Raw genomic sequence first — 18,311 nt, forward strand, 5'->3', positions numbered from 1 at the left:
CTCCTCACCCACGCCAGCAACTGTTGCTTTGGGACCTTGTGATGTGGGCTATTTTCACCAGGGTTAGGTAATATCTCAAACTGGTTTTGATTTGTATTTGTCTGATGATTATGGATGATGGGCATTTTTCATGTGTTTGTTGGCCATTCATCTGTTCTCATGATATGACTTTCTGTTTATGTCTCTTGCCTAGTTTTCAATAGGGTTGTTTAGTCTTTTTGTGTTTATTTGCTTGAGTGATATGCAGATTTTAGATTTTCACCCTTAGTTGGATTCATAGCATGCAGATATCTTCTCTCATTCTGTAGGTTGTCTCTTTGCTTTGTTGATGTGTCCTTAGCTGTGCAGAAACGTTTTAACTTGATCAGGTCCCATTTATTTATTTTTGTTATTGCTGCAACTGCCAATGGGGTCTTCTTTATAAATTTTTTGCCTAGGCCAGGAAGATTCAGTTTTTTCCACACTTTCTTCTAGAGTTTTCATAGTTCATGTCTTAGATTTTGAGTTGAATCTTTTATCCAGTGTGAGTTAATTTTTGTAAATGGTGAGAGGTAAGGGTCCAGTTTCAGTCTTTTAATGTGGCTAACTAGTTCTCCCGGCACCATTTATTAGAGATTCTTTTACCAAGTGTATGCTTTTGTTTGCTTTGTCAAAGATCAGATGGCAATAGCTGGTTTCATCTCTAGATTCTCTGTTCTGCTCCACACCTCTATGTCTCTATTTTTGTGCTTATACCATGCTGTTTTGATCCCTACAGACATACAGCGTAGCCTGAAGTCTGGTGCCTCACACAGTGAATTGTAACATAATCGTCTACCTGGGCCCAGAAGGTCTTTAAAACATTGGGAGAAACATTTGTTCCTCAGGCCTACATGTAGGGTAGTGAATACCCATAAACTGGATGCTTTATTTTTTTATACATTGAGCACTACATTTGGATCAAAAACATAACCATAAATTTCTGCTGTTAGAAAAATTAAATCATTGATTATCCTTAACTTGCTTATTTCCAAAAGGATTTGAGTGGCTGAACACAAAAAATATCGATTTATTGAAATGTTTATGAAGTTTTCATTTAAAGAGAGATGTGCTGAAAAAACCTGTAATCAATGGAATTTATAATACATTTTCACCTGAGTGTAATATTTTTCTAGTCTTTAGAAGCATAGATTATTTTAAATTTCCTTTCTTAAGATTTTGTTCAACCATTTTCCCTTACATTCTGGCTAAAACTGAAGAATGGTAGCCTAAAAAAGAACCTAAAAGAAAGTAGGATTGACACAATTAACGTTTGTCTCTGGAGACTCAGAAAATGATCTACTTTAAATCAGCAGTGAAATTAAATTTGACAATTTATGCCTAATCCCCCTTAGACATGTCTCTTGACCTAACTGACAGATGGGCCTGCACTGAGATACAGGGGACTGAAGAGGCTGGAGAGAATGCCCAGGGAAACTCGGGCACAGTCTAGCATTCAGAAACATTTGTGGAAAAGTTAAAATCAAAGACAACTCACCTATAGAAATATCCCTAAAACTCCTCTAATTTCATGGAATATTTAAGAATAAACTTTTAAGTGGTATTTATAAGATGAAAAAGGCACTGCAGGAATTACACATGAAGAATAATCTATATTCAAGGCCTCATCTGCTTCACATAGGGTGAAATGAATTTAAGAGTAATAGAAAAGTGCCTTGTGGCACAATGGCCCCTTCCTATATTTTAGTTCAATATTTTTTACCCTACTGCTATAAATCTTGAAATTAATAAATAGATTCAATGACAGACTGAATTTTATTTAGTGATGCCAATTATTTAGGTCCTATAAAACTGAAACTACAAATATTTTGAAAGAAAGGTATCTTTCTATATTTGTTTTCATACCTTTTTTGTTTTTTAATGCAGATCTCTATTTATATCAAATACCACAGATAGGAAACACCCACACCTATTGACCTGGAAAATAAGTCATTCCAATGATCCTTTCCCTGGATCAGTAAAGTGCCATACTGGTGCCAAAAACAAGGAACTGCCTAAAAGTATGAACAGTGACTTCCATTCTATCCTAAAAATAATGGCTAGTATTTATTGAGAATTTACCGTGTGCCGGTCATTGTTTTAAATACTTTACACATACTATTTAGTTTAAGACTCAAACATTTTATAGATAAGAAAAATGGAGTCATAGAGGGACTAACTTGGCAAAACTCAAATAATTCAAGAGGTGGAGCTAGAATCTGACCGTGGGCAGTGCTGGCTCCTCAGTTTATTGTGAGGAGCTCTTAATCACTGTGCTATGAAAAGCCTTGATAATACATTCCCATAAAACACCTGGAAGAAAGCATCTTTCCACGAAGGTCCCTTCAGCTTTTCTCTTTGGACAACTTTTCTTTTTTTTTTTTTATTTAATCTCTCTAGAGCTACAAGGTTTTCTGAAGGAGCTGTCTGTTTATAATGGAGGTTTGGGAAGAAATATCCTGAACTTTACATACATAAAGTTACATGGACTAGCTTGAAAATATGTCAAACGAGTATTTTAACAAGGCTTATATTAAAATGAACAGTTCTGTGGTCATACTCTACTTCTTCAAATTTTTCACTCTTGATTTCCAATAGTATTAGACTATAGAAATAAAAAATAAAAATCTAATGTTGACTGAAAAAACCCCAAAATAATCTAAAAAATAAATTATTTCTACAATATAGTCCCTTACTACAGACCTATTAAGATGACAGATATACTCTATACTTTGCTTTTCTACCCTCCAATGTTCATACTGGAAGGAATTCCAATGAATTGTTGAAATATACAGGATTCTAGGGATTTTTTTCCCCTCATTCTGAGATGTACATGTGGTATTAAATATGTTTGGCTGAAGAGATCATGATATATTACACAAGTATCTGATAATAATTCTAATGATAATGAATTTACTTCATCTTTTTTACCTTACAGAACTCAGTACTATTTACTAATTGCTTTTTCTCATAAAATATGAGAATAGTGATGGCTTAAGAGGGTGTGAGAAAAGTACAATTATTTCCTCTCTGTAAAATCCATATAAGTGTTCTGTAGTTATTATTAGAGATAATATTAATTTGTTTCTAAATTACTTAATGTTAAAAAATCATGTTTTTAAGAATGAAAGCCATAATTTTATTGGAAAATAACTTATTTTCCTAATGAATATAAAAGTAGCTCCCAAGGCCCCATTTGGCTTTAATACTGTCCTAATGTAGTATGGAAAAGAATGACAACAAATTCAAAACAATTTCCAGCAATTATCAATGTCCAGCACAATGGAGCAAAAATAATACTTTAGCTAATAAAAGGAAGAATTTAATACCCTCTCTATTATTGCACTTGCTAAAATTCACTTAGTTTGACTAAATTAGTATGTGGCAGCTGGTCAATTATTCATCTTACTTAAGTTTATTTCTGCAGACCTACCCCAAGGACCGAAAGCAGTTTCCAAGTGAAGCCTGAAGATGAGCTGACATAATATGGAACTCAAGGTCTCCCTTTTCTCCTATGGCTAAGCATAAAGACTAAGCACTGGTCTCAGATCAGTGCAACTAACTCCCTGATCCAGGGCACCGTCCAACTTTTTATCCAAGGTAAGAAGTGACAGGAAAGACAAAGTTTTGGTATTGCAGGAGACAATTTCTTTTTGGTCGTTGTTTATTTTAGAAAAGATTAAGTTCTTTTGTATTAAGAAAGATCTGTGACTATATCAAAATGCTTGTTTTAAGAATGATCATGTAATAGATTTCTTTAAAATAATTGGCTAAATTTACATGAAAACCAGTTAGATGTGAAGAGTACAGAGAACAATAGATAATTTAAGGTTAAAAAAAAATATTGTAACTACTAAGGAAAAAAAGTCCTACAAAGGTGAAAGAAAATACCTTCTTCCTTAAGAGTCAAATGCAGGTTACCAATAAAAAGTCTCTAAGGTCCCGAAGTTCAGGAAATTGGTTGTTGTCTGCTTATCTAAGTCCAGGCTAAATTTTGCACCTAATGGGTATGATGTGGTAAGGAAGACAGAAAGAGCTAGCCTTTGGAATTAAGATCTATATTCAAACCCCAGCTATGCCATTTCCTAGTCTATGACAAACCTCTCTGAGCCTTAGAGTTCCAACAGATAAAATAACTTTTATCTTGGGAGGTTTCTAGGAAAAGTAAATGAGACCTTTGTGATTTTCCTAGTATAATACCTAGGATATAGAACCCATCCAATAATTTTAAATAAAAGAATTTTTAAAAAAAAAAATTTGTTTTACTAGCAACCTCTCTAGTGAGAGCTTCAAGCAGACCTTTTCAAGTCCAAAGGCCCTCATAAAAAACCGTTTTTTTCTTTTACTCATGACATCATAGCTACTTCAAAAACTACATTTGTAGGTATTACTTCTATTTAAAACATTCTGAAACAGTTTTATTATCTTTATGTTTGCCTTTAATTTTGATAAGTTCACTAAACATTCTATACTACTTCTTACTAAATGAGTTATTTAGTTGGAGCCTTTTACCCATGCTAAAGGAAAGACTGATTTAATGGTGAACAGCACTGCATGGTGGAGGAATTTCTATAAAATCCACAATGAAAGAAAGAGTTAATAGAGGAAGCAGACCACATATTGATAAAAAACAGCCACTTTTTTTTTTTTGGTTATTGAGAGAGAGTCTCACCCTATCCCCTGAGCAGAGTATAGTATAGCTCACTGCAACCTCTGACTTGGGCTGTGGGCATCCTGCTGAGTCAGTTTCCTGGATTGCTGGGATTATAGGCACTTGCCACAGGGCGCTGGTCTAGGTTTTTATTTTTTGTCAAGTAGGGGTCTCACTCTTGCTCAGACAAGCCTTGAACTCCTGAGCTCAAGCAATCCTCCTGCCTCAGCCTCCCACAGTGCTGGGATTACAGGTGTGAGCCACCACGCCCAGCTAAAAATAGACTTTGAAATAAGACAGAACTAAATCCAAATACGGTTCAACTAATTACTCTATGAACCTGAGGGAGTCACTTAATTTCTCTGAGTATCAATTTCTTTTGTAAAATGAGGAAAATAAGTACCTACCTACTAGAACACTTACATGGTTTAAAGTCTTTAGAACAATAACTACCATATAATAAGATCCTAATAAATCCTTTACTCTAAATATTGTAACTACTAAGGAAAAAATGTCCTACAAAGGTGAAAGAAAATACCTTCTTCCTTAAGAGTCAAATGCAGGTTACCAATAAAAAGTCTCTAAGGTCCTGAAGTTCAGGAAATCGTTCCATTGTTATTAATACCACTTATTAATTAGAGTGTTCTGCAAAATTGTTTAGCCTTACCTGTGTATTATTTATGACACTGAATAATTGTGGGTATGTGAGTATGAGTAGTAGAAAAAAGCATTTAATATTCTCCAGTGACTACAGATCTCTTGCATGAGATTTGATTTATTAAAATACTTTTATCTTTCCTGACATTTCAGAAAGAAGAAAAATGGGGAATGGAGCAAGTAGCAGCCACCACATTCTAGGCTGGGTGTTAACTGCACTGGGCATTTGGTACTAAGTGGAAAATGAATCCTCTTGGGTCCCTAAATATATCTGTATCTTCCTCTGAACTGTCATCTCCTCAGATAAAGCCTTCATTATCTCCCATCAGGATTACTACAATAACTTCCTATCTTGTCTCCTTGCTTCCACTCTTGCCTATGCTCCAATCCATTATCTAACATGAGCCATAATTATATTTAAAAAATATGAAACATATTATACCTCTGAAGTCCCTATCATATCCTCTGTGGTCCTAAGCCTCCAAGAAGGTCCCCAGTGATCCTACTTCCTGATATTCACAACCGCGTGTAGTTCCCTTCCATGCTGTAGCCAGGTTAGTCTATGTGGCCAACTACATTCATCAGAAATGATGAAACTACTTCTAACATTCGGTTATAAAAGACTGTGGTTTCTCTGTCGGGTGCTATTCTAATGATCTGTTCTCTCTTTCATTCTCTTGGATCTTTCACTGTGAAGGAATTAACTGCCATTATGACTGGCTCTGTGGAGAGAGCCGCATGGAGGAGAAGCCTTGGGCCAACAGCCAGAGAGGAACTAAGGCTGCGGGCATCACACGAGGGAGCTTGGAGTGGATTCTCCAATTCTGGTTGAGCCATGAGATACCTGTAACTGCCCCATAAGCTTGAAGGCCTTCATGAAGGCCTGTGAGTCAGAACCATGAAGTGAAACACTCCCAGATTCTGGACACAGAAAAAATGTGCAAGATGTTTGCAGTTTTAAGCTATGATGTTTGTGGTCATTTGTTATACAGCAAGAGATCATTACCATAGCCTACAAAGGTCCAGCTTAACTAATCTTTGTCTACTCCATTAAACTTAATTCCTATCCTTTGCTCAGTAGGCTCCAGTTACATAGGCCTGCTTTAAACTCCTCCAAGGGCCAAGCTTTCGCCAACATTTTTGTACCTGTTCCTTCTACCAATATCTATCTAAACAGCTGTTTGCTTTTCACCCTTCAATGATTATTACCCTTGACTCTACCTCTCTAAGATATGCCTCATCTTTTATTTCACCCAGTACTTGATTTTCTTCACAGCACCAATCACAATCTGTCTCCCCCTTCCACCCACATAAGAAAGTAAGCTGCCACTTTAGAATAAGGACAAAACCCATCACATTCTTCATTGTATTTTCTACATTTATTCAGGGAATGGCACAGGAGCTAAATATTTGCTGAACGAGTAAGTGATTGAAACACTTTTTGCAAAAAAGGAAACAAATATAAAACTTACTTTAAATATTAGGTTTAGTAATAAAGGCTAAACATTCTTACAATAGGCATTGAGTGGAAAGGGTATCTTCACGCAATTTTATAATAACCAGGAAAGAATGTGCAGTCTACCTACTTGATTTTGGCCACAACAAACAGATCATTGAATAGAAAAAGATGCCGCTCCTGCCTCTGCAAGCCTCTTCTGAGTTCTACGCGACCATCAATAAGCAGAGTCCTACTGGAGCACACAAATGAGGACAGCAACGCACACGTGTCGATGCTAGCAGAAGGACTTTCCCTGTAACAGATCGAATTCCACAGATCAGTTAGTCAAATGGTCAGATATAGGACCAAGTTTTTATAAAATTATATAGTTGGTTAAATAAAAAAAAACCTCTAACAATGGCATAGTGTCCTTCTTGTTCCCCAGTCTATTCTTCACGCCGTAGTTTTTAACATTTTATTATGAAGATTTTGAAACACAAAGTTGAAGTAATTTTATGATAAACACATGTATGTAGGTTGATATTTTACTGTTGTTGCTTTATTATATACCTATCCGACCTATATATTTATCCTTCTATCTTTTAATTCATTCATTTATTTAGAAATAGGGTCTTGCTCTGTCACCCAGGCAGTAGTGCAAAGGCAGGATCGTAGCTCACTGTAACTCCCAACTTCTGGGCTCAAGCGATTCCTCCTGCTTTAGCTGCCCGAGTAGCTGTGACTACAGGCATGTGCCACACACTTAGCTAATTTATTAATTTTTTTTGTAGAGATGGGATCTCCTGTCACTAACCAGGCGGGTCTTGAGCTCCTGGTTTCAAGAGATCCTTCCACCTTAGTCTCCCAAAGTGCTGGGATTTACAGGCATGAGCCACCTTAATTGGTCTATCTATTCATTAATATAGTTTATTTTTGGCATTTCAGTATAAACTGCATAAAGCATACAGTTGCCCCCCAAGACTTCAGCATGCACATCATTAAATAGAGTTCAATATTTAGAATTTTTGATATAAAATTTATATCCAAAATGTACAAATACACAAATCTTTATGTATATTTGCTATTTTTTATAAAGCCCTTTTTAAAGCATATTCATTGACTTTTGACAAATGTATTCACCTGTGTAATCTAAGCCCTTATCAAGATATAGGACATTATAATCACTCAAAAAATTATGTCTAGCCCCTCCTGGTTATTATACAAATTAACCAAATATAGTCTCTATGGATTGACCCCTGGGTTATTTCTTGACTGCAGACTGAGAATTATTAGTTCAAAAGCTCATTGGTGCCAAACTCAAGTTTTGACATTCCCAATCAATTAAAAAATAGCCCACGTAAGCAGAATTTAGCCACTAATAGCTTTCTGTTTTGCATACTTCATAAAAATACACCTAGCTTCTGCTAGCCATTGATAAGAGAGACCCCAGGTTGCTACTGCGTTAGAGCTCTCTGACCCAGACTTTCCTGACTGCTTTACAGCTGGACACGTAATCTCTAGAGATGCTCTCCCTGCTCCTCTCTCCTAGGAATCCTCTTCCCTCTTCCCTTTTTGAAATGTGGTCCCTCGTCATAAGCCTCTGGATGGTCTCCTGTGTTGAGGAATTTCCTTTCCCTTGCAACCTTGTGCAATGATCATTATCTTTTTTCCTTGATCAGCACCCAAATCCCCAAGTCCTTCCACCAGTCAATCCTCCCTCCATCACCCTGGAGAAAACCACTGGTCTGATTTCTTTCCCACTGAAGGTTAGTTTTGCCTGTTCTAGAATTTTATGTAAATGAACCACAATAGGTACTCTGTGTAAGATATATTTTACTCAGCATATTGGAATTCATATAATGTAATAAAATTTATTAATAATCCATTCCTTTGTATTATCCAACAGTATTCAATAAATAGACATACCAGAGTTTATCTATTCTCTTACTGATGGGCATCAGGGATTTTTCAACGGCTATTAAACATTGTACTAGTCTTTTTGTGACCTATGCTTTCATTTCTTTTGGGTAAATCCCCAAGAGTTGTTTCATAGATTAGGTGTATGTTTAATTTTAGAAGGAAAAAACCCCCCCAAAAACCTTCTACTTAGTTATTCAAAGTGCTTGTGCAATTTTATATTACCTGCAGTACAGCAGGGAAGTTCCAGTTGCTCCACAACCTTACCAACCTTTGATGCTGTCAGTCTTTTGAATTTTAGCCAGGCTAGAGGATGTATAGTGGCCTCTCATTAGGATTTTAATTTGCAGTTTAAAATCTGATGACTGATTTCTGTCATGTTCTTACTACCCATTTGTGCATCTTCATTAGTAAATTCTTCAATTCTTTTGCTCATTCTTGCTCATTCAAAAAAAAATTGAATTATCTTATTATACACATATTATCTATTAAGTATAGGAATTTTTTATGCTTCTTAGATATACTGGGAAAGGATACAGTGCTTTTTCAGGTGTGTATTTTGGAAAATATTTTCTCCCAGTCTGTTGCTTGCTTATACACTTTCTTAACTGTGATTTTGATAAAGGTTTTAAATTTTGATGAAGTGTTATTCATTGATTTTTTTCATATAGTGTTTAATTTCTATAACATTTCTAAAAAACCTTCACCTATCCCTCAGCCATGAAGATATTCTCCTATGTATTCTATGTGTATTTTACACATTATTTTGGTTTTCACATTTAAGACTAGGTTCCACCTCAAATTACTTTACTTCATGGTATAAGGCAGAGGCTGAGATTCATTTTGCTTATCTAGACGAATACCTCATTATTCCAACACCATTTGTACAAAAGACTTCCCCTTCCTCAGTGAAGTGCTTTGGCACCTTTGTTACAAATCACCTGACTATAAAAGCATAGATCTATTTCTAAGCTGTCTTTTCTGTTGCACTGATCTGTTTGTTGATTCTGATGCTACAATCACATTGTCTTACTGTTTTATCATTATGGTAAATCATGAAATTAGGTAGTACAAGCTCATCAACTTTTTCCTTTTTGAGACTGCTTAGGATAATCCAGGTCCTCTATATTTCCACGTACAGATGTCGCCTGACTTACAAGGTTCAACTTACAATTTTTTGACTTTATAATGGTGTGAAAGAGATACATGTTCAATAGAAACTGTGCACTTCAAATTTTGATATTTTCTTGGGGTAAGTTAACTGTGTTTTTGACTTATGATATATTCAACTTAATGATAAGTGTATTGGGACATGACCCCATTGTAAATCGAGGAGCATTTTAGAGATCAGCAAAGATGAAGAACAAAGAAGGGAATGTCTATTGTGATGAAGGAAGAAGAGATGAGCTCAGCTGCAAAGGCAATGAGTCTGAAATTATCAGTGGACTAGGTGGTATAGGACTGTCAGTCAGGGATTTAGTGGTTATAAAAGATGTCAGAAGCACAGGTGTCATACACAGACAGGTGGATTAACACTTTGAGAATAGCTAGAACTTCTAGGGAAGGAACACAGAATAAGAAAAAAGGTAGAAACACACTATATGAAAAGATGTAAATTGATGTAAATTGAAGAGGTGAAGGGAAGAGAAGCTATGAACAAGAAGTAGCAGAAAAAGCAGTGGTGGTCTGGAGAGCTGAAACTGGAAAGGATAATGACCTGAGGGCTGAGAAGATATATGGGGGAAGTTGGTCATCAAGATCTTCAAGGAAACAGTGCCAGAAGAATTGTGAGGGCAGAACTCAAATGGCCTGGGGTATGGGAGTGAAAAGAATGAGAAGCGCAGAACTGAAGGCAGGAACTCAGGTTAATTTTTATCAGCCAGCATAAAACTTAAGGATTCAAAAGTTGTACAGCTGTCGAAGAAGGAAAGGTATGAAGAACAGAGAAACGATCATCCCTGAGGTAGGTATTATTATCCCTCATAGATTGAAGCTATGTGCAGTAGTCAAAATATACTGCTGTTAAGTGAAGGTTATTTATAAGTATAGTTTCAAAGTATGTACTTTAAATATGTACTCCATGTAACTTCACAAATGGACAAGCACATCATATTGGCTCAACTCCCTCCTCTGCTCATGGTGACTGAGTTATGTGGTCTAGGACTTAATGACTTGGGTAGGGTGGCTAACCCAAGCTTTTTTCCTAAGTAGTATGATATGGAAAGTTGTCTGCTTGCTTCAGTTTCCTCATCTGTAAAGTAATGCAGTTGGAATAGAACTATAAAATAAAATAACATGTACCTAAGAGGTAGAATTAAGGTTACTGATAATAGGGAAATAGATGAATATGATCAACTATTTCTGAGAGTGTAACCCTATTCTAAAGCATAGTTTATAAATGTACCTTAGCACCTCTGGGAAATAACCCAGAGTTGAAATAAAACAAAAATTGAACAATAGTAATAACAGTAATGAAAGGACTAAGAGATATTTCTTTTTTTTTTTTTTAATTTTTTTTTTTTGTAGAGACAGAGTCTCACTGTACCGCCCGAGGGTAGAGTGCCGTGGCGTCACACGGCTCACAGCAACCTCTAACTCTTGGGCTTACGCGATTCTCTTGCCTCAGCCTCCCGAACAGCTGGACTACAGGCGCCCGCCACAACGCCCAGCTATTTTTTTGTTGCAGTTTGGCCGGGGCTGGGCTTGAACCCATCACCCTCGGTATATGGGGCCGGCGCCCTACTCACTGAGCCACAGGCGCCACCCAGAGATATTTCTTTATTAGTCTAATTAAAAGAGGTACTCAAAAAATAAAAAATAAATTGTATTTATTACAAATAAATACATTAACTACTAATTAAGCACATATTATGTAATAACTAGTCCTTTGAAAGAAAAGGAAATTTCTGTGTTTGATACAATAGATTGGAATTAAGCAAAGAGAAAAGAAAAGGCCCACATTCACTACCACAGAGAAAAATTCTTTCTCTTTCAAATTCTTTTGAGGTTGGGGAGTGGGAGAAGGTATAATGAGAAATTTTAGTATGCAGTAATTTTAAAACTTGTAGAAAACAAGAATAAAGCTTCACTTGCTCTTGTCAAAACTGAGCAAGGGCAAGACTAGCAAGCAATGTATGAATGAAAGAATAAAATAGCATTTCACATAGTTTGATTTTTTTTTTTAAAGTTGTATAACAGAAAGGGGAAAATCACTTTTTGCATTTTGGTTTTGGTATTCAATAAATAATTGCTCTTTAATTACAAACAATTCATCATATAGCATTATGGTTTAAACCAGGAATCTGCACACTATTACTCAAAGGGTCAGATAATAAATAGTTTGGGTTTTACGGGCCATGCAGTCTCTGTCAAAACCAAATTTGCCTCTATATTGCAAAATGAGTCACAGACAATACATGAATGAAGAGGTGTGGCTGTATTCCAATAAAACTTTATTTATAAAAACAAGCCAATTATCTGGGCCAAATTTAATGATCTTTGGTTTAAACAATACTTTTAAAACATTTTAATGCTCATAAATAAAGAAGAACCTGAAGTAATCAGGGAATTTATCTTTTTTTGTTTGAGGTTAACCTAGTCCAAAGATTAGACTATTTTTAAAGCTCATTTGTATTTTAAAGAAATTCCAAAGGATTTTCATATGTAATAAATCATTTTTCTCTCCATAGTAATACTTTCCAATAAGTAGATTCGGTGGTGGTGTCAGGGAGCATCTACAATGAAATTAAGACAATTTTCTTATTCTGTGTAGATTTACCAGGCTGTCATTTTAAAGCTGTACCTAGGAATATGGCAAGAAATGCCTCAACACGTTAGCAAATATTCATGTAGGTTGCTAGAATAAAAGCAAATATCTCAGCACTCACATAATTTAAAAGAAAAGAATCTTGCATAGATGGAAACAAAAAACTAAACAACCTTTGGTTTTTAAAACTACAATCTTAGTGTTTTTTACTTAAATATATTTTTCAATAATATGATTCCAAAGTGTTTATTTTTATTTTGAGGGCAATGTAGACATGTTTATTTTAATCTTTTTTTTTTTTTTTTGTAGAGACAGAGTTTCACTTTATTGCCCTCGGTAGAGTTCTGTGGCCTCACACAGCTCACGGCAACCTCCAACTACTGGGCTTAGGCGATTCTCCTGCCTCAGCCTCCCGAGTAGCTGGGACTACAGGCACCCATCACAACGCCCAGCTATTTTTTTGTTGCAGTTTGGCCGGGGCTGGGTTTGAACCCGCCACCCTCGGTATATGGGGCCGGCGCCCTGCTCACTGAGCCACAGTATGGAAATTGGAGAGGGTAAGGCTATAACCTATTCATTCTCTTAAAATGGCCTGATTAAGATTCCCAAGTTATAATTTATCTTTAAAAAGATAAATTCCCAAGTATAATTAACAGAACTCTAAAATGATCTAACAACTACATGCACAAGTAGAATCTATGACTTAACCTGCTGCCTGCTTCTTATTCATTCATTCATTCTTATTCATTTTCAAATGGCATTGTAAAGCCATTTCTGAAAGGCAAAGAGCAGTTTTAGAACCTTAATTGTTCTCTCTTACAACTAAATAATAGCTTTGTGAGACCAAGACACAGTAGTATCTCTAATATCTAATGCTTACCACAGTAATTACAAAAGAAAAGAAACCAAAATTCAGTATACTTCTTGAAAATAACTATATTTGTAAATAGTAGTCAATTAGATATTATGATATAAGTACTATTTATAGACAGGATCTGGTTAATGTCAAAGCCTAATATAGTAACTAGCACATAGTTATTGTTCAATAATTGTTGAATAAATATAATTTATCTCCCCCCTCCCAATTTACCCATAACTCAAAGCCCATTCCAAATGCCACCTCTTCTATGAAAACTTTCTCTCAATGAAATCCTTTCTTGGCAGAGATGGGGCTTCAGGATGGCAGTTTGGAGACATTTCCTCATCAGCTGCTCTCAGGAAGGTCAGGGAGAGAAGCATTTTGGGGGAGGGTAAGATCATAACCTATTCATTCTCTAATGTAGCTTGATTAAGATTCCCAAGTTATAATTAACAGAGCTAAAATGATCTAACAAATACATGTCCAAGTAGAATCTATGAATTAACCTGCTACTTGCTTCTTCTGGACCATCCCGCGCAGAAACAGTGTTGTGAAGTCACAGAGAGACAGCGTGGGGCACCAAGGATGAAAAGGCCATTTCACCTCAAAGCACGGAGGCCACGAAGATCAAAGGGAAGGAGGAAATGAGAGAAGTAAATAGGGGAGGGAAGGAAGGAGAAGAACCACCCTTCAGGAGGAACCAACAAAAAATTACTGGAAAATTGAGAATCAAATCAAAGACAAAATACCCTTCACAGTAGCATCAGAGAAAAACGAAATAGCTTGTTCTTCCCTACAGAGAGAACAATGAAACACTGAGAAAAAAAGAATTAGAGGATGTTAACAGATGGAAGAACACACCGTGCTTATGGCTGGAAAGAATCAACTTGGTTAAAATGTCTATACTACCCAAAGAGATCTATAGATTTAACACAATATTCATTAAAATACCAATGTCATTATTCGAAGAACTTGAAAAAATAGTGTTTTGTTTAGTGTGGAACCAAAAAAAAAAAAATGCAATTCTATGAAATAAGAACAAATCTGGAGTTATCACATCACCAGACCTCAGATTATATTACAAGTCTAGAGAGATCAAAACAGCATGATATTGGCATAAAAATAGAGACACAAATACTTGGAACAGAATAGAGAACCCAGAGGTGAAACCAGTCTCATTTTATCATCTGATCTCTGATAAAGCAAACAAAAGCATACACTGGGGTAAAGGATCCCTGTTTAATAAATGGCACTGGTACAACTGATTAGCCACATGTAAGACTGAAACAGGACTTGCACCTCTCACTACTTACAAAAATTAACCCACACTGGATAAAAGATTTAAATCTAAGATACAAAACTATAAAAATTCTATAGCAGCAACAACAATAAATATATGGGACTGGATCAAGTTAAAAGTTCCTGCACAACATGATTGCAAGAGGGACTTTACCTAGCAATTGCAATCAGTGTAACTGGCTTATTGTACCCTCAATGAATCCCCAACAATAAAAAAAAAAAAAGAAAAAAAAAAAGTTCCTGCACAGCTAAGGACACAGTCAACAAAGTAAACAGAAAACCTCCATAATGGGAGAAGATATTTCCATGTTATGAATCTGACAAAGAGCTAACAACCAGAATCCATAAAGAACTCAAGCAAATCAGTAAGAAAAGAACAAATAACCCTATTAATGATTGGGCAAGGGACATGAACAGAATCTTTTCTCATGAGGACAGATGAATAGCCAACAAACATATGAAAAAATGCTCATTGTCCCTAATGATCAGAGAAATGCAAATCAAAATGAGTTATCAAATGAGTTATCATTTAACCACAGTGAGAATGAGCCACATCACAAGGTCCCAAAGCAACAGATGCTGGTGTGGGCGAGGACAGAAGGGAGCACTCATGTACTGTTGGTGGGACTGCAAACCACTACAGCCTTTGTTGAAAGAAATATGGAGAATCCTCAAAGAACTAAAAGCAGAACTTCTATTTGATATACCTCAATCCCATTACTAGGTATCTACTCAAAAGAAAAAAAACTCATTCTATTGTAAGAACATTTGCACTTGAATGTTTATAGTAGCTCAATTAAAAAATCTCAAAGATGTGGAAACAACCCAAGTGCCCTTCAATCTGTGAATGAATTAATAAACTGTAGCAAATATCTCTCTCTATATACACACACACACACACATTTTTACATATACATACATATATATGTATTTTTGAAGTTAGGGATGTGCAACCTATATTACAAAATATATAATAGAAACATAAAATATATAAAGATATATGGAATATATCATGGAATACTATTCAGCCATAAAAATTGAGACTTTGTATCTTTTGTAATAACCTGGAAAGATTTGGAGAACATTCTCCTCAGTAAAGTGTCACAAGAATGGGAAATCAAGCATGTAGTCAATACTAAATTCAAGAACTGGGGAGAGGTGGAGGGGATCTGGTAAGTTCTCAAGTAATAGGTATATGGCACATTTCTTGGATGAAGAACACCAGTACAACTCGGACTTCACCTTACAAACGCAAACAATGTTACCTATTTGTGTATACCCTCAATATTAATCCAAAATAAAAAAAATAAATCCTTGCTTGGCATATCTTACATATCTTACATCTAGCAACCTACACTCTGCTTTATACCTCTTAAATATTCTCATTCAACATTCATTAAATGTTTGATTACCATATAAAGAAGCATTTGGAACACTGACAATGGTTTTTTTTTGCTGCGTATCTGGCATGTGCCAGGCATGGGAAACAGATTTGGTCCATGGCCTCAAGGAGTTACCAATCAGATAGGGAAATCAGATACGTAACACAAAGATAAAGCAGTGAGATAAGTGCAAGAAAAGAAATGCCAAGCCTTATGCCACAAACAGGAGAAAAACAGAAGTACACTTCTGAGACTGGATTGATTTGGAAAATTTCTTGGAGGAGCTAAAGTCTTAAAGGTTAAATAAAGAGAAAGACAAATGAAGCCCAAAGGATACTCTAAGTAGAAGGAAGAGCATGTCAAAAATGTACCTTGTGCTTCAATAACTGTGGAAAATTCAGAAAGGCTGGAATTATAAGGACTTGAGAAAGATCAGCAACAGATGAAGACAAGGCCAGATAATGGATGTTTTTCCTACCATTCTAAAGGGCTAAGAGTTCATCTAAATGTACTGATGGGGGACAGTGCCTGTGACTCAGTGAGTAGGGCACTGGCCTCATATACCAAGGGTGGCGGGTTCAAACCAAGCGTTGTGGCAGACCCCTATAGTCTCAGCTACTCAGGAGGCTGAGGCAAGAGAATCGTCTAAGCCCAAGAGCTGGAGGTTGCTGTAAGCTATGACGCATGGCACTCTACTGAGGGCGACAAAGTGAGACTTTGTCTCTAAAGAAAATAAAAAATAAAAAATAAATGTACTGATGGATTTTGAGCAGGGCAGTGCATTTTGTAATATAGGTTGAACATCCCTAACTCCAAAAATCAAAATCCTAAATGCTTCAAAATGTCAAAGTTTTTGAGCGTCAACATGACAAAAGTAAAAATTCCACACCTGACCTCATGTACACAAACTTTGTATCATGCACAAAGTTGTAAAATAATGCATAAAATTACCTCCAGGCTATCTGTATAATGGAGTTATCATTTAACCACAGTGAAGGGAGACCATTAGGAAGTTGTTGCAGCAATCTTAGGTAAGAAATGTTGCACATTTGAGTTGGCAGTAAGACAAAGGAGGGAAAAGATGGAAAAAACAACAAAAATACAGATTATTAAAATATGAAAACTGAAATTGTGGGTGGTGAGCTGAAGATAAAATTGACAGAGTGGTGGTGAGCTGAAGATAAAATTGACAGAGAAAAAGATTATAGCCTATTGCCCAGCCTTCATTTATTTACATTTTTAAAATTTTTCATCCAACAAATACTAGCTGAGCATCTAAATATATTGGCTAGGCACTGTGCTAAATTAAGATACTGGGTAAATAAGATCTATAATCTACTCTTGTGGAATTTTGAATCTAGTTGCTTAGCTCAATTTCTAGTACAGATCAAAAATCATAGCCCACAGTCATTTTTTATTTGGCCCAAAGACAGTTTTTAAAAACTTTTGATTCTGAATGCCCAGTTTACCACACATCTCCCCACCCTGTCACTTCTTTACTCTGATGCACCTGCCAGGTCCCTGACAGCATTTAAGGCTGTGATTCTTGCCCTGATGTTGCTTTTTTAAAAAACTTAGCTTAATTTTGAGTTTATATTTTATTGTATTTTTTGTAGAAACAGGTCTTACTATCTCGCATAGGGTGGTTTCAAACTCCTGGCCTCAAGCAATCCTCCTGCCTCGGCTTCCCAAAGTGCTGGGATTATAGGTGGGAGCCACCGTGCCCAGCCACTTTCTTTAAAAAAGTTATAGTAGAATACACATAAAACAAAAATCATCACTTTGATCATTTTTAAATGCATATTTCAGCGTCACTTAGTATGTTAACAATGTTGCATAGCCACTATCACTGTTAGTTCAGGGGTCCTCAAACTGCGGCTCAGCAATAAAAACCTATCTATTAGATACTCATGACTACCTTCACATCTAAACATTGAAAACTTATTATCTGAAAATCTAGTCTAAAGCAATTAATTATGTGTTTACTGATGGAATTAAACAAGAGAAAGTACTATTAAATTTCAATAGTTATCATCTTGATAAAATTACATTCAAATTACCAAGAAAAACTACACAGAGTGATTATAACACACTGTGGTTATATGTAATACTTCCATTTCCAAATTAACTTCAATGATAAAATAATGAATCATGTAGCTCAGATATAGTCTGAATTCTAACTTGTGTTATGGGAACAGAGGCTAATGATAACATTAATATCAGGATCAAAATTAACTAAGATAGCATAAAGGCTTGGTAAGATAGAAAGACAAATGGCTGGATGAACAGAGCTAGCAAGGGCATGGTTAAAAGCAGGAAGTACA

General features: G+C 35.8%; 1 protein-coding gene across 1 annotated transcript in view; it reads right to left on the reverse strand.

Annotated features, from left to right (window-relative positions):
* The window catches only part of ARHGAP20 (Rho GTPase activating protein 20), a 103,576-nt gene that overhangs the window by 43,956 nt on the left and 41,309 nt on the right, over positions 1-18,311 (reverse strand). The window contains exon 3 of the mRNA XM_053595916.1: positions 6,913-7,077. Coding sequence (XP_053451891.1) covers positions 6,913-7,077 — 165 coding nt within the window. The remainder of the gene's footprint in view (positions 1-6,912; positions 7,078-18,311) is intronic.

The sequence above is a fragment of the Nycticebus coucang genome, chromosome 6 (genome assembly GCF_027406575.1).
Source record: "Nycticebus coucang isolate mNycCou1 chromosome 6, mNycCou1.pri, whole genome shotgun sequence".
Taxonomy (NCBI): domain Eukaryota; kingdom Metazoa; phylum Chordata; class Mammalia; order Primates; family Lorisidae; genus Nycticebus; species Nycticebus coucang.